The sequence below is a fragment of the Crocodylus porosus genome, unplaced genomic scaffold (assembly GCF_001723895.1).
Source record: "Crocodylus porosus isolate Cpor-Errol unplaced genomic scaffold, CroPor_comp1, whole genome shotgun sequence".
NCBI lineage: Eukaryota > Metazoa > Chordata > Crocodylia > Crocodylidae > Crocodylus > Crocodylus porosus.
Window position 1 is genome coordinate 15,109,324 of NW_017728917.1, and position 24,261 is coordinate 15,133,584.

General features: G+C 40.8%; 1 protein-coding gene across 4 annotated transcripts in view; it reads right to left on the bottom strand.

Moving 5' to 3' along the window:
• The window catches only part of PXK (PX domain containing serine/threonine kinase like), a 30,469-nt gene extending 12,521 nt beyond the window's left edge, over window positions 1–17,948 (bottom strand). For 2 of the 4 annotated variants that reach the window (XM_019536757.1, XM_019536759.1), the window contains exons 1-12: window positions 17,865–17,948; window positions 16,556–16,603; window positions 11,754–11,940; window positions 8,216–8,293; window positions 7,769–7,842; window positions 7,248–7,322; window positions 5,753–5,857; window positions 5,428–5,529; window positions 4,345–4,506; window positions 2,910–3,027; window positions 2,314–2,392; window positions 182–230 (exon numbers count right to left, since the gene is read on the bottom strand). In XM_019536757.1, the coding sequence (XP_019392302.1) occupies window positions 182–230; window positions 2,314–2,392; window positions 2,910–3,027; window positions 4,345–4,506; window positions 5,428–5,529; window positions 5,753–5,857; window positions 7,248–7,322; window positions 7,769–7,842; window positions 8,216–8,293; window positions 11,754–11,940; window positions 16,556–16,603; window positions 17,865–17,882 (1,095 nt within the window). In that variant the 5' untranslated portion in view covers window positions 17,883–17,948. The remainder of the gene's footprint in view (window positions 1–181; window positions 231–2,313; window positions 2,393–2,909; window positions 3,028–4,344; window positions 4,507–5,427; window positions 5,530–5,752; window positions 5,858–7,247; window positions 7,323–7,768; window positions 7,843–8,215; window positions 8,294–11,753; window positions 11,941–16,555; window positions 16,604–17,864) is intronic. The other 2 variants (XM_019536756.1, XM_019536758.1) reach the window with 1 other exon arrangement.
• Between the last annotated feature and the right edge of the window lie 6,313 nt (window positions 17,949–24,261).

Consider the following 24,261-nt stretch of genomic DNA (forward strand, 5'->3'; position numbering starts at 1 on the left):
CTTTGTTTGTTCCACCCTCCCTGGAAAGGAGCAGCAACCAAGAACCCTCTCCCACACCTCACATTTGCTAATCCCTGCTCAGCCCTGTCCCTTTTGGCTGGCTGGAGTCAACACCCAAGGCTAGCCAGCTAAACATGCTCTTAGCAATGATCCAGGATATGCTGACGTCAGTCAATTTTACCTTGAACTGTGGCTTTTCAGAATTTGTTAGTAGAACGTCACTGAATAATCTGAAAGAATACGTTAAGATCAGTACACTCTTCCCAAGAGTGGTAGGGACCATCCCCTCCCTCACCTGCTACTACTTATATTTGTGCTGATATTTATGCGTTGCCTTCTCATTCTGAAACCTTGTGCTGTACAAGCAGCAGTAACCCATCCAAGAGGGAAATGTCATCACTCTTGATGTGAAGCCAGCAAGACTGAACAGTTGCAGGAAAGCACCTGAAGAAATGGTCTACACCAGGGGTGGGCAACCTGCGGCATGTGCGCCAAGTGGCACAGGCACCCTCCAGGCGAGTCGCATGGCAGATCAGGGAGGGGACAGGCAATACAGCAGCAGATCAGACAGAAAACAGAACATGAACCAGCAAACTGGGTAGGGAGCAGGGAGCAGAAAGGGAAGAATAGCAAGTGAAGGAAGGGGATCAGAGTGGTACACAGAGAAGGCACGGGGCTAATTAGTGGCTCACCTGCCAAAAAAGACCACAATTGGTCTACACAATGGAAAGATGGGTCATTTTGGTAGGTAGGGTTTGGTAGGTATTTGCATAAAATGCTCTGTGTTCTTTAATAAGCAACAAAGGGTCAGAGCTTTTGCTTCTCATGCCACCCAAACAAACAGCCTGAGAAACAGTGAGTTCTCACTTTACACAATTATTACAGACTATTCAAAATAATTATGCGCTTGGAAAGTATCTGAGCAAAACCAGACATTTCTGCATAACTGGATTCTAACCAACACTCCAACTGAAGCAACAGAATAAGGAAACCAGGTGCTCTCAGATCCATTCCCTTCCCTCAGTGAGAGTAGCAACAGTACACATGGTTAACCCTCTCCCTTCAGAACAAGGTTGAAGGACACCAGAAAGCAATGGTGATCTGAACAGCCTGAAGTGGAACTGTCACCACTTTTCTATATCCTCTCTGTGTTTTGGAAGACTTTCCAGAAACCTCTCCAGGAGTCACAGTTAAGCTTCCCACAACCAAAAAACGGTTTAGAGATTCCACCCTACACACATGCACCCACGCCCACTCAACTACTGCCAACTGTTCCAAGTTTATGATAGCGATAGAGCTGATCTAAATTCTCCAATCCAGATACCTAGGAACAGCAGCAGGTAGACAATTCAGACAGAAGTGAGATTAAGATAGTAAAGGACTTTTAAAAATGGTTTGCAGTTCTCTTTCTTCTCCCCTCCCCATGTTTAATTATGTGCCCTTGCAAAGTTAAGTGGATTTGTTCTATGGAACATACTTCAACACAGAGTACACATTGTATTGGCACACTTATGCCTTGAACATGCACATAAAATGAATGTGAAAGGAATGAAGCATAAAATAGTATGCTTCAGTTCAGGCTGGACATGAATCATCATCTCTAAATCCATAACCTTCAAAAGCTCAAATTTCCTGTTATCATATTTATTTACTGCCTAATATCTCCCTCTGCCTCAGAGAAAAGAAAAAGGAGGGGGGACAGAGACATGACTTTATTAGTTCCATCCAGAGAATAGGGAACTTCACATCATGTCCCCAAGGAGGGCAGATGATATACCCTGACACTAGCCTGTCATTTTAAGGATTGAAGTTACATTTTCCCCCACACCTTATTTGGAATACTGCTGTTGAGCACAACAACAAAATCCACCTTGTAAATCACATCTCAGGCTACCAGAAAAAAAATATAAATTTCAAAACTTCTGGAAAGGGGACAAGCAACCAAAAAATCCCTTAGGTTAGGCACTTGAAAAGCATCCTGCAAAAACTGGTACATGCATTTGGAAGCGTGATGTCTACATCCATTTAAATAACCGAAGCAATATATTCAAATCCGTGCAGGTAAATGCACTTACACTAAGATATACCAAGGGATAAAACAGACAAAGAAACATCAATCATATTTTATAAGTGATGTAGATCAAGTATATCAAGTAAAGCATGATCATAAATGGCTTCATTTTAGATTTGTTACCCGCTTCTCCCCCTTCCCCAAAGTGACAAGGAATTATCTACAATGAGAGCACGGAAATTCCTTTGCCCATGTTAATACTGCTATAAGGATTACAAAAACACAAGTCAATGAGGACTTACGGCATCTGTAAGAGCCGGGAGACTGTTGGCATGCCATTCTTCATGGCTTCACATGACAGTATGGATTCCAACACAGACACTTAAAAAATGAAGAGAAAAAGCTTGCACATTTTTATACTGCTTGAACACATCAGAAAACCATTTTCCCCCTCAATTTAGGGATTATTAACAACTGCAGTGATGAATCTAGGGGATGTACACATACTTCAAGTGTGTTTAATATTAAAGTTTGACATTTGCAGATGTAATTTTTAATCAGATGACTAATGACTGTGCAATTACTCAGGTAAGGACTGATCAATATGATTTACCCTTTTATTTTTTTTTTTTGAAGTGGGGGTGGGAGAAAAGAATACATCCTTTGTGATAAAGGAACCTCTCAGTAAAGAAACAAGCAAATAGCATACATTTTTACTGCAGTTGCTCCATTTAATAAATAGTTACCCGGCCATCAAATTCACATTCTAAAAGCACAGGACATTTTGGGTAGGTTTTACTGCATTCTAATATGATATGAGCTTTTGGTTTGATTAAACGGAAAGGCAGGTAAGAAATATTTGTAAGCAAAGGACAAGAATTAACAACAGCATACTGACCAACAGACATCGATGGGGCAGGAGGGAAGCTGTCCACCGGAATCGAATCTGGAGGCCTCCCATAAGTCATTTCATACAGTAAGTGACCAAAACAATGAACATCAATGCCTTCTAGCGTCTGCAGAAGAAGAAACAGCTCATTAAGACCAACACACTGTGCACTGCAATATTCTGAAACCTATCTAATTCATGAGAGGAAGAGTGTGGTCTTATGCTGAAGGCACCACATTTGGGCTCTGGCAATTTGGGTTCTATCCCCAACTGTCACAGACTCTTTGTGTAATCCTATCCTAGTCACTTCACTTAGTACCTCCACTCCCCCACGTGATGGATGGGGATGATTACACCCTTCTCCTCAGCCTTTGTCTTTTCTATTTATATGTTACAACTTGGAAGGCCTAGTTATCAGATCACATGTACAAAGGGCACTCAGTCTGAATGCACTCACTACTGTAATGCAACTAGAATAACTCCCATAAAGAAGTATCCACCTGACACTTTTCATGCAATTAACATTACAGATTAATTATTGACCAAATGTAGTCTTGCCAGAACAATCTTTATTTGTACAAAATATTCAAGAAGCATTCTTCAAAACCTTATACTGAAGTGAAATATTTCCCTAGCACATCTAACAGTAGATAACAAGGTTTAATGAAGTAGCACTAATTGACACTGATTTCCAGCCAGGGGACAAGCAGACAAACAAAAGTATCCCCAGAAGACCATTATTTGTACAAAAAACCAGCGCATATTTAGTAGATTTGAGTGTGTCTAGCATAGACAGTTAAATGTTAAAAGGGGACAATTGTCAGTTTTGGGAACTACATTTTGAAATAGACAGAAGTAACTTCCCTTATCAGCCAAGACATTAGTAAATGTTGATGGCAGTGATAGATTCGGACTAACCAGGTACTTTCCATCATTTCTTTAACAATGCAGTAAACCTGTTTAACAAGGTCAGCACCTGCTGTCCCGTGTGATCCCTTCTGGGATTTATTATAGCCAACACTTGCAGGCAAGACAAGACACAGGCTAAGACCCTACAGTGCAACAAGGTAGATTTGCCAACAGAGGTGGTGGCATTAAACGTAGTATCTTTTGTAGAAACACAGCAAACTGCCTGTCGTAGAGAGGCGAATATGAACTGGGGAAAGCTAGAATTCTATATAATGTCTCTAGCCTACTTATCTCTGAGGAAGAAAAAAAAATCCCCATTTCATTCCAGAGATTGAGTTTAAATCTAGCACACTCCTACTGAAGATATACTTTCCAGAACAGCACTATTATTAAAACAATATTGTTAGGGTTGATAGACTAAGTTGTTTTTGGTTTGTTTGTTTTTTGTCTAGCACAGTCTGTCTTACTATCACATCTGTGACGAATTTTCACACACAAAATATCAACTCAAGCCTTTATTTTTTAAATAACTTACATTAATTTTCCGAAACTGTGAAAAATGAGATCGATAAAATGATGGAAGTCCTAGCAAGGAATTCTCTAGATCTAGCAATTTGCATGCATCACCATCCAACATCACATTGGCAGAGTGAAGATGGCCATAAGGAAATCCTTTTTCATGCAAGAATTTTAATACCTAAACAAAGAGAGAAGGGGGAAAAAAGGTGTCAATGCAAGGAAGTCTGTTTGGGCAGAGCTTGGAAAGGCATGAAACTTATTTAAAAGAGAAAGCACTGGAAGTATAAGCTCCCCAGCATCTCGAGCTTTAAGTTTCACCCATTCAGCTCCCATCTTCATTCACAAGAACTGTTCTGCAGAATGCTCACTTGTACTCTTTTTCCATGGCCACAGGAGAGGGCCCTAAAGAATGGAAGCAAATTTGACCTCTTTTCACACAGTCCTCTACCCCTGTTTCCCAGAAACCTCCATTTCTGCACATCAAACAAGAAACAGTAGGCTAAATGGAGGGTACCGAGGATAAGAGGATACAAAGTGTTTTTATTTAAACTAGCTAATTTTTTTAACTGAACAAAGTGTTTAGGTTAGGTGTTTTCTGAAGTCTGCAAAACATTTTCTGATGTCAGCTGTGGCAAGCATATGATTTAAAGAAAACACTGTCAATTTTAATGGAATAAAAAACTGTTTGGAAAAAAAAATTCAACTTCCTGATTCTGTACCCATTTTAAGCATTAGAATGGTAATAAGGGTCTCCTCTCTTCTTCCCCTGCACCCAATCAATACATGTTTCTGCACCCACACGGAGTAAGTCCCCATCACAGGAAGCAGTTTCATACAGGCAAATCCCAGCACTTCTGCAGAGCTCCAATTACATCACTGAGGGCTTGACAGGAGTGTCTCATTGCAGAAGGAGGAACTATAGTGGAACTAAAAGTATGCAAAGTGCTGTCACATGCACAAAATTAAACTAGCTAAAAAGGGGGAAAGATGCTAGTTTCTTGCAGTTACAACAATCTTAGATGTAAAATGCATGAGGACATTTCCAAGGTGATAACCTCCCTTTCAATGCAAGAGTAATTTAACATTAAAAGCCATATACCTCTAATATTTGTCTCCCAAATGTTTTTATTTGCTGAAGTTCAAGACCTTGGATTTTTTTGGGATTACAGTACTTTTTCAGGAATGGCTCTTTTGGTTTTGCCTATAAAAGAAATACATAGTTTTAATGAACATTACAAAAATGCTACCTTTAGTATGTTAACTATGAAAGAAACTGAATCATCTTGATCTACTCAACTGTATATGATAAAAAAGGTATTTTTTTTTTTTTTACTGTTATAAGATATATTCTATAGACTACAAAGTAACCAAACATGGCAGAATATTTTCCTACATATAAGCTGACAAGTATAAAACTACCTTACCTTATAAATAAGATCTTTTAGCGTTCCTTTCTCACTGAATGGTCTGATTACCAGCGCAGAGGATTCATTGGCTGTAGCAAAAGTGACCTTGTAAATGTAAGGGTGCTGTCGAGACAAGAGGCCATTATTAACATTTAGCTACCTAATTTACAGCAAATTAACTTTTTTGCTCAATTCACACAGGAGAGTACAGATACCCTGAAGTAATATCAGGTTTTTAATTATTTGTTCAAAGTGACAAACCAGTCTTTGTTAGTGACATCACCTTACATTACCAAGTATCTAGACTCAAGTTAAGGCTATCTGTAAAACTACCATAGCAGGAGCTTTATCTGACTTCCATCAAAATCAACAAGACTTTTACCACATGTTTCAGTGAGGGCTGAACTAGGCTCCTGTTTTGTAATCCAAAATGAGAGATGTATGTAAAACACTCCTGAAGACAGCAGAGGATTTTGCAATCTCTTCCCTTCCTGCAACCCCTCCACCCCCCTCAGTGCCCAAACTTGCTGTGTGTGGCCTTCTTGCTGATCTCTGATCAGATTCATAGCTTCCTGCTTAAAAGGTAATATAGACTCAGTCCTGTAAACACTTTTTCAAGTGAGCAGCCTTACTGTAAGTACTGAGGAACTGTATGGTATAAAGATATCCTTGGTTGTGCATATGAGGCAGAATTCTAAAAAACTGAATGGTGATTTCACAGTCTCTTCAGAAGTTTCTGCAGTAATTCTGTGCAAGTGGGGGCTATTTATTTCCTGCAGCAACTTGTTTCCAAGTTTCAGGTGGGTTTTCCCCTCCCAGTTTCAAAAGGTTGAAAATTTGGCCATAAGATTAGCCTCAAACTGACAGAGCAAGAGCAAGGCATCAGCAGGGGTGCATTTCTTAGCTAACAACTCCACTAAATGTGTCTGTTTTCAAGTTCCAGGGCTGCGCACAGATGTTTAATAGTTTCAGAACATCCCTCCCCAGCTGGTTCTCACACACCTAGCAGAGTCCTAAAGCTGTGACTCCTAAAGCTGTGAAGCCAGAAAATACAACTCTGTATTCAGACAAACCTGCTTGCTGGATCCACCCTGCAGCAGTCTCTGTAACACTGCATCTCCAGATTCTAAAGAAAGTTTTTTTGCATGTCCTAATGCAAACATTACACAGCTATGCACTGCAGCTTTAAGATACCTCTCAAGCAGTGATAAACAATTACATTTAGGCAGCATGAAAATCTTGGAGATTTACAAGCAGATCTGCCATTAACTCCCAGTATCTGTCCACAATACTGTAAAAGAAAAGCACCATCATCTGCCATAGCTTTGAAATTCCTGGCATTACTTTCTAGGAGAAAGAATATTATCTTACAAAAATGTGGGAGGCTTAATTAGGGTCTGAACAACTACAGTGCAACATACTTTTCTGTTAGACTGCATGCACTTGCAGGATTAACCCTCGTCAGGGATCATTTTGATTGGCACACTGTAGAAGTCACCAAGGTAATACTCACAGAGCAAGTAGAAAGAAGTTTCACAGCACATTGCAACTCTTTGTCAGACAAGAATTTATCCGGGCCTAGGTCAGCCTAGAAGTAAATACAAAGGCAAAAATCAGAGAGGCATCAGCTCTATTGCATACAGAAAAAAAGATGACTAATAAAGGACTGATTAATAAAGTCACTGAAATGCTGCTTCTGCAAAAGATACCCCTAGAGAGTAGTTAAGGGCAATGCTAACATGAGGTAACTCTGCATGCATCCTGAAAAGAAACAAATCTTTAACTAACTAAGAGCAGGAAGTTTGCACAGCAACAACTGAACCCTTCAGAAGGCTAAACTCCCAAGTCTACCTGCTTCTGCTTTTTACATATAGAGCCTGACACAACGATACAAAGCCAGGCATCCCTAAAAGTACTAAAGATGCACTTAACATTGTTTATGGCTTGGTTGAGGGACAAGCAACAGATTTCTTTGGCTTATCCTTTTTTAGCTGTCTTAAGAACCTGAAAGAAAAATACAATCTGCACACATACCCAGCTTAACATTAGTCGCTCCTTTGGTTGATTCTTAATCCTCATTAAGAAATACTTCTTACGTATTCTCCAGCCTAGAAATAAACAGTCAGCACAGTTTCATTAGAATAGCCACTGAATCACAGAAGTGGTTACAAGTTAATTTTCTGCATATTAAAGGAAAAAATGTCTTCTGATCTGCCTAGGCATGTCTCTCAGTAAAGCAGCCACCAGTGCACAAAAATTATGGAAACATGACATCCTCCATCAGGTTCACCTGTATAAATACTAGCAACATTGAGACAAGTTAGAAAAAACACACTGCCTTCATGATTTTCCAGTTAAATGGAAGGATAGCTATGAAATATGGAAAGAGAGAGAGCTGATAAACATTCTCTCCCCAAGGAATGGCAGCATGGCAACAATATATTCCCCCTTTGCTATAGACACAAGCTACTGATTTCTTACCTATATCTTTCAGTGGTTCTACGACCTCCCACTTTGGCTCTGACCGGAAGAACATTGAAACATGCTGTAAGGCAACTTCTGTAAAGAAATATTTGAAAGTCTGTTAATTGCACACACATTAGTGAATACTCATGGCCAGAAGCGAGCCTGCAGGGATTCAGGCTTCGCTTCATTCATGTCAAGGCAGCACTTGGTAAATAGACATATCAAGTCACCAAAGTTGATTAAAAAGCATTCAAGTCCCTTGCTATGAAACAGTTCAGGTCCCCAAAGAAAACAGTTCAAGCCATCTGGCTTAGAAAAACTTGGCTCATTAACTTTGCATTAGGTCTGTGCTAGAAGCAAACCTGAGCTGCATCCCTAGTCCAAAACACTCACAGGTTTAGAACTAGCAAAGTTCTAAACCAAATCAAAAGCTCACAGCTAGGATTCCCCCCCAGCTGGGCCGCATCACACCATGTCAAGGAAGATCTCTGCTGTTTGTTCCTAATGCACTATTTAAGATCTACCTAATTTCTGTTTGCTCGCTCATTGTTATGAGCAAACTATTCACTGTTAGTTCCACTACTAAGCAGAGCAGTGAAGCCGACTAGGTCAAAGGCACTCACTTTTCCTAGACATTCCACTATCAGTATCCAGCACGTAACTCTGAAAGAATGAGATCCTTCCAGACTTCTGGAGGCAGACAGCATTATCCCACAGCTGGAAACACAGTTCTGCCAAGAGCTCACAAGGCAACTGCAGTGCAACTGGTGGGCTGGAGGAAAGTGTGCCAGCAATGAAACTTCTCCAGTATCACTGAGCTCGACAGAGACCAACAGCATAAGCACATAAAAATGTCCTGTATTTGATCTGACCCACGCTCTCAGCATGGCTGTAACAGTGTGTGGAAGTGTGCTGAGGAAAGGGAGAAATGGTGCAAGTCATTTGTTCATTAGTCCAACAGCATGAACCAGGGCTGTCCAACTAGCAGCCTGTGGGCCACATGCAGCCCACAAGGGATTTAAATACCATCCCAGGCTCCCACCAAGCCACCACTACCCTTACTGCTCAGGCTGCATTAGCAGCCCCCCACTTTGGCATCTGTTGTGGTATGAAGTTAGCCAGCCTGGGCATAACAAGACCAGTCTGGCCACGACCCTGACCACTGACTTGAGCATATAAAATTCTATTGGCATTTGCCATAATAACAGCAATCTTCATGAACTCATTTGGAACTAATATGGATGTGACAGTAGTACAAAATTTCTACTGTCTGTATTACTAATGGTTTCAGGTCTCTTCCACAACTTACCATAACTGGTGAGCAGGGTGTTTAAGGACAGTTCTTTGCAGCTGAGATGCAGCAGACTCTAGGATATTTCACAATGGGAGAGCAAAGACACAGATGGAACACACGCAATAAGCTTCTGCTTTGCCATGTTGGGCTTTTCCAAAAATATGGTTTGTACTTTGCAGTTCATAGAGGAGGCAACTTTATATCTTCTGAGGTAGGTATGGATATTCAATTTATTCATGGGTTAAAGCTACTGGACCGAAGAGTTTAAAAGTTCATTTTCAGGGGTGCAGGAGGCTGTCCTTTTACATGGGTACTGGAAGTCTTATACTTTTTGGTTCTCACACCGTGAACTGCTGCTTACCAGAGAGAGTGTCTGCTGACCACCACCCACTTCTCACTACAATCCCGAGGACCTCCCTCAGTGCCCTTCACACCCACCTCACTGCAATGAAGCAAACTACAAATAAGTAAGAGGCAACAGAGGAAAGGAAAAAAAAATCAATGGTAAGACCGCAAGAGTTCTATGGACCCATCTGTGAGCTGCTTTTATTGTATTTTAGTGTTTCTGTATTTTGGGTTGCACAAACTGTTTTCAGTCATCCAGATCAGAAGAGTTCCTGGTCTCCCGCTACAGGAGTTTCACCACTATTTCATTTAATTTGAACTGTTTAAAAAAGTAAACATTTTCCAAGTTTGGGCAGTCTCCATGACATTATATTTTTCCTCCTCTTCTCCTTGCTTGGTACATGGGGAAGGAAGAAATGCAGAAGTCCAGAAATAATACAGAAAATGAGAAGGGTTGGTCCATAATCAGGAAGCTGAGCAAGCTCCCAGAATGATGTCAGCATGATTAGTTATTTATTAGGTCTGGTATTGCTCAAAATCTACATCATTAATGATTTAGATGCTGGGATCAAGTGCAGATGACACCAACTGTCACTTGCAAGTCAAGGGTAATGATTCTTCCACTTCATCTGGCATCAGTGAGGCCTCACCTGCAGTGCTGTGTCCAGTTTTGGGCCTCATACTTCAAGAAGGATGTAGACAGTTTCGAAAGAATCCAGTGCAGGGTAACAAAAATTATCAGGGGCCTGGGAGACAAGACTTACAAAGAAAGGCTGAAAGAACTAGGGTTATTAAGCCTAGAGAACAGAAGACAGAGGGGGGATTTGATCACAGTCTTCATATACTTGCAGGGTGATAAAGAGGGTGAAGATGGGCTTTTCTTTGTGGCCGTAGGAGACAGGACTAGGAGCAATGGCCTCAGGGTGCAGCAGGGGAAATTTAGGTTGGAGATTAGGAAGACATTTCTGACTATGAGGCTGAGCTGACATTGGAACAGGCTGCCTAGAGAGGCTGTGGAATTTTCACCCTTAGAAATTTTCAAAAGCAGGTTAGACAGACCCTTGGGCAGGGATGGTTTAGTCAGGGATAATCCTGCCTTCAGGAGGCTGGACTAAATGACTACTGTGATCCCTTCCAGCCCTGCCATCCTACGATCCTAAGATCAGTAGTATTAAAGACAGGCTTATTTTTTACATTTTTCTACCCACCAATTTAAATTTTGCACCTACCAACTTTACTCAAGATACACAATCAAAGGATTTCACATGCATCCATAGGAGCTGAGGCATGGCCAATACATCTACCCAATACTTTACAAACAAATCAATTAGCAACTATGTGAAGAGCAGAAGTCTGATAACAGAGAATTTGTTTCCCAGATCAGAACCCAATGGGTGAAAGCTGAAGCTAGACAAATTCAGAGTAGAAATTGTTAATCATGAGGGTAATTAACCACTAAAACAACTTGCTAGTGGCTGCGATGGATTCTTCCTGACTGAAAATTTCTAAATCTAAAATTTCAGGATGTTTCTTTAATAGCTATGCTTTGGTTCACCCAAGAATTATTTTAGGGAAATCCTACAGCCTGCATAATACACAATGTCAGAATACATGATCACAATGAATCTGACTTTATCATCTCTGAACCATGAAAAAGGGAGTCCTCATTTGCTGTCTAACAATGTGCAGTACAGTGAGAATTTTTCATCTTCCCCCACACTCCAGTAAACAGCCAATCCTTTCAAACACCAACTCTCCCTTTTACCACAAATGAGCCACAAAAAGTAATGGGACATGTGCAAAATGAGATTAGTCTTTTTCTGGGGTCTGTGACAAATTTAATCTGTGTTCTGTTACTGGCTGCTAGGAAAATAGTGGTCTTTTGTAAGTGCCATCTAAAAATATTTCACTTACCAGTATAGTTTACAGAATAGTTGTTTGGGTCCAGGAATTTCTTTACCAGCTCACAGTTAGACAGTATGTGATTGGTAGTGATTACATCAAGATAGCTCTGGAGTCCTTTCTGTCTTTCAGCTATGAATTCACGCTCCATATTTCCAATCAACTTTTTGGGAGGCAGAGGTAGACTTAGAGCTGATATCTTAAAAAGAAAACAAAAATAGTATCATAACATAACTTCTTGAAATGTTTAACAGGAATAAACGCTTATGCCACAGAACACTGTTTTGTGCTGTTCTAATAGCCAAGATGATTTTTCAAAATTATATGCATTTATAAGGACTTATGTTGGTATTTTATTTGTGTTAAATTCTAAGTTTGTATAGGACTAAACAGTCTGAGATGTATTCTCATCTTTGCATGTAAAAATTTGGAATTATAACTGTACTGAAACTACAAGGATATTTAAATGCATGTCTCACACTAGCAAAATAAGAATATTGCACTGTGCTCTCTCAGTCCCAACACAATCTGAAAATATTCAACTGTTAAACTCTTACAGTATTTACCCACCATAAAATGTTCATGTCATGGTTTCACCACAGCACAAACCAATCTTGTGTGCCTACATCTGCTCGTTATGAACTTTCTTCATTCCTATATAAGTTTGCATGGATTGTTAATAGTTTCTTTTACACCCACTGCCCTTATTGGGAATTTTAAAGAAGCTGACATTAAGGGCTTTTAAATGCAGTTTCAATTACACTAGATAACCTTCAGTTCTTAAGCTAAATCTTTTGTCATGTGATATTATACAAGCATAATCTAGCACAGCTGAAGTGACCCCATTTGAAAGTGGGACAACACAATCAACACTGACAAGTGCAAGGTGCTGCACCTGGGGAGGAAGAACCGGCAGCATACCTACAGGCTGGGGAACTCCCTTCTCATCAGTGCAGAAGCAGAAAAGAATCTTGGAGTCATCGTTGATCCCAAGATGAATATGGGCCAGCAGTGTGGGGATGCAGTCAGGAAGGCCAACCACACCTTGTCATGCATCCACAGATGCATCTCGAGCAGGTCCAAGGAGGTGATCCTCCCCCTCTATGTGGCACTGGTCAGACTGCAGCTGGAGTACTGCGTCCAGTTCTGGGCGCTGCACTTCACGAGGGATGTGGACAACATGGAGAGGGTCCAGAGGAGGCCACTCACATGATCAGGGGGCAGCAGGGCAGGCCCTAAGAGGAGAGGCTATGGGACCTGAACCCGTTCAGCCTCCACAAGAGAAGGCTGAGGGGGGATCTAGTGGCCTGTTATAAACTAGTCGGGGGGGATCAGCAAGCACTGGGGGCGTCCCTGTTCCCCCGAGCATTACCAGGAGTGACTAGAAAGAACGGACACAAGCTGGCAGAGGGTAAATTCAGACTAGACATCAGGAGGTGCTACTTCACTGTCAGGGCAGCTAGGATCTAGAACCAACTTCCAAGCAAAGTGGTGCTGGCCCCTACCCTGGGGGTCTAAGACCAGGCTAGACAAACACCTTGCTGGGGTCGTTTGACCCCAGTACTTTTTCCTGCCATGGCAGGGGGTCGGACTTGATGATTGGCTCAGGTCCCTTCCGACCCTACAAACTATGAAACAATATCTAGGTGTTGCAAGGCTTTAGTTAATGTTTGAGAAATACACAGAAACAGGATGAAAGATGTGGCAGAAATGCAAAGGGTTATGAAACAAACTTACACCATAGGCCATGTCTGGAAAAACAAAAGAAAAAAAAGTAGGCTGCTCATAGGGTGCAGCATGTGTGTATATTGGGTCGTATATATACCACAAAATATATTTTTACTTTTTTCAACATATCCCAGCTCAGCAGAGAAGAGTAGCTGCCTCATGTCCTGAGCCCCTGGAAGGAGAGATACTTAAGAGGTATGCTGCAGAAAAAGAAAGTCTGTGCAAACGACAGCTTTATTTCTAAAGAGCTGTTTGGCCACTTGGAGGGCAGGGACTTTTGGGGGTTCCATCTTCCTCACTTCTCACTTTCACCAGTGGGAGACCAAAAAACGGAACTGTTCAAAAAGAAACTGTCACTTTGTGACAATACCTTCCACCTTTCCTTCCTCTTCCTCCTCATGTCCCTCCTCCCAGGCGCTGACTATGAATCACAGGCTGACAAAAACACTGGTATGAAAAAAGCAAGCTATGTCTGAGTTACAGGAACAAATGCAAATCTTCCTAACCACTATGCACTAGGGCGGGGGGGGGGGGAGAAAACACAGCACTTACAGACTAAACTGAACCAGTGGAATTTCAGCTCAGACATGCACGCAAGCTGTTGTCTGGGCAAGAACCTGAATTAAGATGTAGCTGAGATCAAAGTGTTGCAGGCATGTTTCTAAACTGGAAAAGCATCCAATTCTGAAATAATCAAGTCAACAGGAAAGCATATCAGATCACAGTCGGTATTTTTCCTCTTTTCCCCCCAGAGCCAGCCACCGGCTACACAGAGAAGAGGCTCTCTATTTTAGACCTTTTGATCATTTTCAGACAACTTTCTCTGCATGCACCTGGGGAAAGTTTAGCTCCTTAATGTAGCAAAACAAAATTTTTAATTTTAAGCCAAAACTAACACATTTACCTCAGATCTCTAAAATCCAGTCTTCCAAAACACGCATTGCATTAGGAACATATTTACCAGGGAAACGCATCTCACTGAGGCCCTGGCCCTGCAAAGACTTATGTGCATGCTTTAGAGCCCGAGGCAATACTTTCCACTGGCCCTAATTCAGCACGGAGGCCAGTGAGAATTTTGCCAGACGAAGACCTAATGCCTTCACATTCTTATCTTTAAACCACAGGATTCTCAGAAGCCTTGCTTATGAACTGTATTTCTGCAACCAGATACTGCAATTCAGTCATCTGACCCTCTAGCCAAATATTATAGATGGAGCTTGCGCAACAAAATGGAGATTAAATGGACATATGATTTCCACACTTCTATATTAAAGACGCTAAAGATATGCAGAGTCGGGGAAGAGACAGAAAGTATAACAGGGATAGTTTTGTTTGGGATTTTCTGGTGCAGTTCAGGGGCACTGCCATGTCTCTCATGAATCTGAGAGGGATCAGCCTGGCTCAGCCTCACCAGGCTAATCAGCTCTGAAAAATCTCAGTGCTCACTATTATTTTTAGGTGGCGTCAGGTAACAAAGCAGAAAAGATAACACATAAAAAGCCAAGCTATTCAAAATGTCCAGGCACAACAGCCAGAAGCAAGAGGCAACAAGCAGGTCAGGAATAAATGTACCAGGAAAGAATGTGGATTGCCTACAGCTGTGCACCCAAGAGAACCCATAGTCCTGCCTTTCAGGAACACATCAAGATTTTGTGAATATTTTCATTTTGAATTATAATTAATCCCTACAGGAGGAGTTTAAGCTTGTTAAAGTGTCTGCACTCTGTCCAAGTCCTTACCATCTATACAAGTTGCTTCCAAAACTCCAAACATCAATAACTAGGGACTGTGCTTCTTAAAGAATCAATGAAGTTACACACTTGTATGCAATGCTGGAGCTATTTTATGGAACTCAGTGGAGCAGCAGATGGAAAAATGTAATTTGGAAGTGTCTCTTTGAAGATGCTCTCAAAAGCCTGAATAAGGAGTTAGGCTGGAAGGGGTAGGTCAGCAGCAGAGCACAGAATCTCTCAACTTTCCACAGCTGCCAGGAAGGATTTCCTAAGAAAAAGGATGCGTCTTTACTCCCAGCCAATGGAAAGTAAAAAAGTGTGTTGCCAAAGACTGGCAATTACACAAGTTGTATAGCATCTTCTATTACTTAAAATAAGCTTGTCCCAAGGATAGTGGCATGAGCACTGCCCATGAGTACGACTCTCATGCACTGCTACATCACAGATCCTCCAGCAAACTCAAATGAGCTGCACCACACTGCATCTGGCCTTAGTCTATTTTCTGTTGCTTATACTCACCCCCAAAACCTGTGTTCGACATGGTAAACGTCACAAGCTCACTCTTGCGCATTCCTGTCTACTACACTTCACCAAGTGGTCAGTTATCTTTCCAGCAAGGAAATTAAAATCAAAAGCAGCCTTAAGGTCCTGCATTCACATTACACATGACAGGGAATGGGAGGGGAAAAGTGAATCATAAAAATCTATTCTTAAAGGATCAGCAGCATTCCCACCATATGTTATCTGCCTGATACTAGACTGAGTGTTTCTTATGCTCCAGGCTTCCCTGCTGTAAATGCCAGTCACTGTGCACCCTGTCCTTTCCCATGCAAACTAAAAGAAGCAACTGTCCTAAAAAAGAAAAGAAAACACACAGTAGGTTCACTGTTTAACTGAGGAACATTTTGCAGTGATACAGAAACCCATCACATGATAAGCAGCATCTGGAAGTGCTTTTAAAAAAAGACAAATAATAAGAGACTGCAGTGCTTAATTAAAAAGGTCAGTATGTGCCTCCATTTTCTTCAAGTGAAAGAAAAAAGGGGTAACACCACACAAATCCAAAACAAGTTACATTGCTGCAGGAAAGGATTCAATACCAGCGAATCTCTTGTCTTTGGATTTAACTGGTCATACTGAGGCTACAATCAGTATTTCCCATGGCAAAACCTAGACCAGAATTGCTATTTGTTTAAAAAGTAGTCTTTGTAATTGAGGTCTTTTCCTTTGAATCCATATAAGGATTATGATTTTCTTGTTCAGTTCATTGTCATGTTCAAAAAAGTACTTATTTAAAAAATACAGAATATCAAATAAAACAAAACTTACATATTGGGGGGGGGGAGAATTTACCTGCAAACTATTATTAAGCAAGTCAAAATCACTGTATCTTCTCACAATCTGAAAAATACAAAGAAAACATTGAAGAAACACACTAATATTTTTATCCTTCAATTTACTTATTACAAAACTCTGCAAGGGGGAAAACAATCCCTACTTAAAACCTTAGCTCTTCTAAGCTTCTCTACAGAAATCCACAAGTAATAAGTTTATACTGCTCTGTGAGCAAGCAAAAGAGGAGACTTGTTGTTCATGGTAATGTCTGAACTTGTATAAAAATAGCTTTCTAGCTGTAGTTTGATATTACAACAGCTTTGCTGTAGTTGTTTGCAGACACCTTGCAATTTTTGCATGTTAAGGACAACATCACTTCAAGATCATAGACTTAAAATTTAGGAATAAGTTCAACTCTTCCCAGAAGCCCTCAGACACCTTTTCAGATGACAGTGCCATTATTAAGGATGTTTTTATTTATTTATTTATTTTTAGTACAGCAGGGTCTGGCCAAGACTGCTCCAGGACTAGCAGAGGGGCAGATTTCAGTTCCCACAGTTTAAATTTAAAAACAAAAAGACTGACTGTCATCCTTGCACAGATACATAATGAGAACGTACTGCACAGGTTGTTTCCCTGTGTGGCCTGCAACAATCACCATACAGGGGACCTTGTTTTCTGCTATCTCCAGCAGCTATATTGTTTTTCTAAAAGGAAGAATCTAGACAAAATGTTCCTTTTTGGCCAAAAGTACTGAAACTTGCAACTGTTAAATAAGGAGCCAAAAAGTTTATTCCAAAAAAATCTCAATTATATTCAAAAACTGAACCAAACCATGTGGAAGAAAAACAAAACCATGATTATTTCTCTTGCTCAAGACTTAAAACAATAAAAGCATGCTAGCAATAAGCATGAAGGATCAACATGAGGACTTTGGTCATGTCAGTTGACTGGAAATTAAAGGACTCATCCAGACAGCACTTACCCAAGGACAATGCCCCACCAACCCTGAAAAAAGTAGTTGGACAGACAGTGAGTGACGCTCAGCCCAAGAGGCCAGAAGTGAGTCCATTTAGGTCATGCAAACATAAGAAGGCAGGCCACACAAACTGTTTATTTGGAAACCCTGATTGCTGAAGTCTTTATGCTAATCATTACAAAACACAAAGTTCACGACCAAGCACATTCAAGAATTTAGTGTTCCTGATTTTCACTCTAAAATAGCACAATCTCTAGCTTAAAGTAGACCAGGCAGCATAAACTCAAATACTGTCTTTTCCTAGGAAGACCTTCTGTTTTGGTGAATCTTAAATCACAAAGAAGTTACCTGCCAACTGTTTTCCATGGAAATCCCTCTCTGCACACGAATAATGTATTCCTAGAAATGAGGGGAAGAAGAAGGAACAAAGTTAGCAGAAACAGGAAATAAATGTTACTACCACTGTGCATTTAGCAATTTGAACTTCCAGACAGCATAGCACTCAGTGTAGCACTCAGCTCTGGGGTCCTGGTTCATTGATTCATTTTTGGAATAGTCACCTATGCTCCTGAACACCAAATGATGAAAAAAGAATTTCAAGAATTTATAGCTTTCTGAAGTGTTTATGCACTTTCTTTTACATAAAGACCATACTGAAAGCATGCCATGCAAGAGCCAAGGAAGATCTTTGAGAAACATATAAATAATCTCCTAGCATTAGAGCTGAAGAGTTTTCTGTTAAATATTCCCAATTTACCACCCCTTGCAAATTACTGTGGAGAATTTAACTACATGAAGAAGGGATTATACCTAGTATGACAGGTTTGAGGAATCAACATACATAAACTGCTCCTGATGACAAGACTTTATTTTCAAATGCACAGCTAATGTCCATAGCTTACAGATAAAGCATATAATTATATCAAAAACCTTACTGAATCACATGTATGTTTTAATAATTGGTGATTTGCCTTTATTCTGCATTCCTTAGGATTAAATATTTTCGAACTCTCCATTTCCACGTTCTTTTACACTGTGCCTACTGAAACATGGTGCCAGGTTACTACAATAATATCATTAGATACACCTTATAAAAACATCTCACTATAAAGTATATGTATTTAAATGACTAGTTCAGGGGTGGGCAAAATGCAGCCCACCAGGCCATTCTATCTGGCCCACAGGGCCCCTAAAATATTTAGAAAATTAATATTTATCTGCCCCTGGCTGCCTGTCATGCGGCCCTCGATGGCTTGCCAAAACTCAGTAAGCAGCCCTCTGCCCGAAATAATTGCCCGCCCCTGAACTGGTCCCATTCAGAGCTACAAAAAAAAGTTCTGATTTTACTAATTCCTACTTCAGATATTAAAATATATATATCACAAACATGTATGTGGCACTTTAGGGAACACAGAAAGATAGATGTGGGCCTTGGAGATTTGCATGCTAAATTTTAGACAGGATATAACTAGCAGGGGAGGACGGAAAGAAAAGTTAAGCTGGGCTAGGAGTGCAAGTGTGCACAAGCTATATACACTTTAGCATGTGCACACTTCAGTGGTTCTTTCTTTTTTTAAAAAAAACCTTATTTCCTGCCAAGAGATAGCCCTAACTCCCTGAATATTCATGGTAAGAGATGTGAAGTTCAAAAGCAGCAACAAAGCAAGGATCTCCATAAGATCATGCAATACTCATCATTTGTAAGCAATGACGATCACAAACTAACCCAGCTCTTCAGCCATACAATCACAATGACTAAGCTTTCTTCTAGGTTTGGATCAATTTATATCAGTGATGCCCAACTTTTTTGGGGTGCCGGCTAGATGAGCAGTGTGGGATTTAGTTTACACCAGCCCTGTATGTGCCAGATCAAGCCCATTGCTCCAGCCCCACACTAACCAGAGAATGAGGCCACATGATCTGGCCCATGTCGCTTGGAAATCCAGCAGCAGTGGCAACATTAATTGCCACCATGGCCAATTTATTGACCTGTGGGGAGCCCCATGGGCCAGCTGACAGCTCGGAGCTCCAGAGCTGGGTTTTAGGCTACAGGCTGACTCCACTGATTTAGACAGGTTAGGATTGCAACTGAGCACCCAAGTTATTGGAATGTCAGACTCTTAAAGCATTATAAAATGATGGTTAACAACCCATTACAGCTGCCAGCTGATACCTTGTGGAAACTGTTTTACACAGCCAGAAACAGCTGAAGGGTTATCTTCACAATCATTAAAAAGTTACTAAAACAACATAAAACTTAGTGTCCTGCAGAATGAATCATGGGAGCCAACACGTCAGTGATTCTCAACCAGGGTACTATGGTATCTTGGGGTGCCGTGAGATCCCTTCAAGAGTGCTGCGGGGTGTCGCACAACATTAACACTCTTAGGTTTTCAGACATGATTGTCAACATAAACCTGGAGATTTCAAATAGAAATTCATAGCTGTGGTCTTTCCAAGTTCTTGGCAAGAAAAAAAATTGCTCGATTGTTTCTCTGTAGTCAAAAAAAAAAAAAAAAGAAGTGAAAATGAAGAACTGGCATTTTCTGTGGGGTACCTCAAGTCTCTTCAGGGGTGTCTCGGGTCTAAAAATATTGAGAACCAGTGGTCTAAACTAACCCAGAGTCTAGTCACTCAAGTTGCTTCCAGAACATATTAGTGAACAGTCAAGAACACTGCTGCCTCTTCATTTGTCACCTGAAGCACCATTTCTGATTAATGCCTATCAAGTCTCAATATCAATTTCTAATCAGCCAGCCCCAAAAAGAGATGCTAGGCCAGCGAACAACGCGTGGAAACTCAGAAGCAAAGAAATTGAAACAATGCCACTCAGGCTTATCTAGCTCTGGATTTTCTAGTCAACCCCAATTTATATCAGTCTGACTGAGGTCAGCATCTGGCCCGAGACACCCACTGGTGACAGATGTTAATTAAGCAACATTTGAAGCTCCAACGTCACAACCAACATGTGGCTTTTCCTGTTTTCAGATTTCTAATCTGTACTTTAGGAAGCAGTAAGAGACTACTTTGTACACACATAGGAAACAGCAACAGCTTATTCAGCAAGTCGCTAAGAAACTTGAGCAGCTTCTCTGAAAGAACGTAAAAGATGATGATTCATCACATGTGGTCATTCACTTTTTTCTACTGTTTTTAAAGACGCAGAGTCATTGCCCAACCTCCACTAGCACTTGCTCTTTCCCCAGTGCTTGACCTTTACTAGCGTACTACAGGAGAACATACTACAGGCGATTGGGACATACGGCTGCTGCTGGATCACTGCTACGGAAAACACAGCATCGCTCAGGTTGATAATGTTCAGTTCTCTCCCAAATAACTAGTGATGACAGTTTCCCTCAGCTCCCCCCTTCCAAGCCACTGAGCCAATCCTCACACCAATCCAATCCAAATTCACCTTGGAAAAAACTGATTCAGTCCACAATTATCTTACTCATGAGGCATAGCAAACTTGCGTCTCGCACAGCTGTGCTTTGGTCTCCCAAAACATTCTCAACAGCCTATCCCAGTTCTGTCAGCCCTCCCACAACTTGAAATCTCTGGCTGGAGCTCCACTCCTCCTTGCAGGGCGATCCACAACTGCATGAAGGACAGCCTCCCTCAGGTCAGACACAAAGGTACCCATCGTGCTTCTTCTCTACCACCACAGTTGGGCAGAACTAGCTTCCCCAGGGCTGATTCTGCCTGTGCCTGTACAGGGGAGGCCAGAAACAGGGCTGGTGGGCAGCTGCTGCAGAGAAGCCCTGCCGTGAAGGATAACAGTATTCCCAGTGCTCAGAGCCACTTCTTGCACCAAAGAGGGCTGCACCAAGGGCCAGTGACTCCTACTGTGACAGGCCAGAGACCATTAATTGGCACTGATGACACACCATTTTCACATGAGCACAGATGGGCTTTTACCTTTCCAGGGAGAATGCCTGAATGCAAAACAGTCTTGAATTGAACTTTTTAAAAGAAGAAGAATACAAAATAAGAGTCCAGTCTGCATTGCCACAAAAATTTTAAACCAAGAGCCTCACACGGAACAAGACAGGCTACATTCACAGAATTAAGTGACAGGTGACTGTAGCATGAGAAGCTATACCAAGACCATCTTGAATCTAGCTAGCACAGATGACAACAGTAACAAACATCTGTCATAATTTTGTAGAATTCATGTTGAAGTAATGGGAAATTACCATACCTGTCTTGGTCATACCATTTTACCCAATTTAGATGTTGGTACATTATCTTTATTCCAGTCCTCCAAGATTTACCCAATATTCCAGGGTAGTTACCAACAGGAGGAGCAGCTCAGAGCTCCTCAGTCAATTCTTCTAACACTCTCAGATGCATGTCCAATACAACAGATTTTAAAAGGTCTAAATTTTAGCAGCTTCTGTTTAACATCCTTCCTAACTGTTGAAACAGAAACAAGACAACTCTGCAGGAGCACAACAGGAAGAAACATGGGTGGAGGTGTCAAAAGGTTGGATCCTAAAGAGATCAAGAGCCACCAGTTGCAATTGTGAAAGATTTCTACTGATGAATCCCAAAGTAGCTTCTGGCTTTGAAACTGCAGCTATGTCACAAGTTCTTCACTCCTTGAGTTTAAAGACCCATGACAGCTTCAGTTTACACCAAAAGCTTGGAGGCAAGAACAAAACACAAAGGCCTTTAAAACCTTCAGGTTTTTAATGCTTGAAACTGGAAACCTAATTAAGCACACACTATTAACAAAATCCCTATTTAAGTACACTGGATTGGAACAGTTTCTAATAAAAAGGTTTTTTTCAGGGCCTCTTAAACATTTGTTTGGAAAATCTTCTATAATGGAAAGTAGAAAAATAACCAGGAAAGCAGCTCAGACCTGGAGATCCTTCTCTGAATAAAGGGCAAAGTACAAATGTACTGTTGTACAACATGACATGAAGCCATCTGAGCTGAGATACCGTTAGCAACAGCAACACCCAGCACTGTTTAAACACCACCACGTCTGAGGATGCAGCGGAGTCCTGTGTAAGCTTTACCTTTATTCTAATAATGATCCCGCCATTCCATTAATAACATTTTAAAAAAGGTGCCCACAGATGAAAATTATGGGTACAAGTTTATATTCACTGGACTTTATTGAAAAAGATAACCATTTTTGGAGAGAACAGAGAAACAGATGCTTTCCTTCCACCAACACCAGCACCTAGCTACATCTCCTGCCTTCATGAGAGCACTCTCAATTTTGGTAATGGTGACTTGTAAAGGATGAGTTTACACCAGGAGAACAGAACGCTGCAGGGTGCTGGGCACTCTGAACTCCTGTAGGTATCAGTGGAATAAGGAGACACACAGCACTTCACAGATGTCAAAGAGATGATAAAACCAGACATAGTCTCAGACTGTGGAAAGGGAAGAGTCTTGTTGTAGCTATGATGGGCCAGGAAATTGTGAGAAACAAGGTTTTTTTTTTATCACATCTCTTCTTGGACTAACAGTATAGTTGGAAGAAATGTAGGCTGCTATAGTCTGGCACAAGCCACTGAAGCATTTTGACCATAGCCCACATTGAAGCCCTGTACCCTACTACGATAATATTCACTACTAGAACTTTGGATGTTGAGATGTATAATATAAACTGTGTGCTTATATGGGTGCCTTATTTAAACTCTGATTCTGTCAAAGAAAACTTTTACTAATTACATTATAGTAGAGTTTGTTGTTTGCTGTGTTTTTTTCTTAAAGAACCTCCAAGAGCTGTCAGACTTAAATACTCATATTTCATTAATACTTTATTATAAAGTAATATTCAATATAATATCATTTTCAATATATTAATATTGAAAAACACAAAGGGGATGAATTCCCTGCAAATAACAGAACAAAGATTTGCAGATGTTCATAGCTGTTTATTTCTGGGTTTCTTTAAAACAGCAGTCTAACAAAGTAGTCCATTCTAGGACACAATGATAGTTTCAATTCACATTGCAAAAGTTGGGAATTAATTTCAGAAAATAAATAAGACATGTTTGGAGAACATGCACACACACCCTCTGATGGTCTCTCTGCTCTGAGTAGCTCTGCAGATGCCATATCCGAGTATGCAACTCTTCCAGCAGGGATCTGAAGAAAACGTCCCATTCTCAAGGCTTCAAAATGCAAATTATAAAAAAGCAATTTTTCATCTACAAGATCAGAGTGGTAAGTAGCACTGCAAACCTAGTAAAGCCTCTCTGAGGAAAACGACTCTGCTGCAGAACACAACATCTTGACATTAAGCCACTTAGAAGCAGTTATCTTAACACACTGGACACAATTTTACACCCACTGAGAGAAAACAATGGTAGGAAGAGCCAGCATCTTTTCAGTAGCAGCAAAATTCTTGGTGCACAAGCACAACCTCATTTGGTAAGAATGAAGAACATATCGCTGTGCTGGCAAGAAGCTACATGACATATGTTGCTTAATGCACAACAGGAAGATGCTCAGATCATGAAGAGGTGAATGTAGTATAAGTAGCTATAGCAAGAACAGAAAGAGTCTGGATGAAAAATGGATGGGGACCTGCCTGTGCAGACTGAGTTGCAGGATGTGGTCCTGAATACAGTGTTTTCAATGTGGTGCCCTTTAAAAGCATATAAAACACTAAATCACTTGGCTTGCAAAACAAAGAGGAGGACTACAGTAGGTACTGTGGCATGGAAACAATCCGAGTCCAATTACACATTCCAAGACATTTCAGAACCTTTACAGCCCA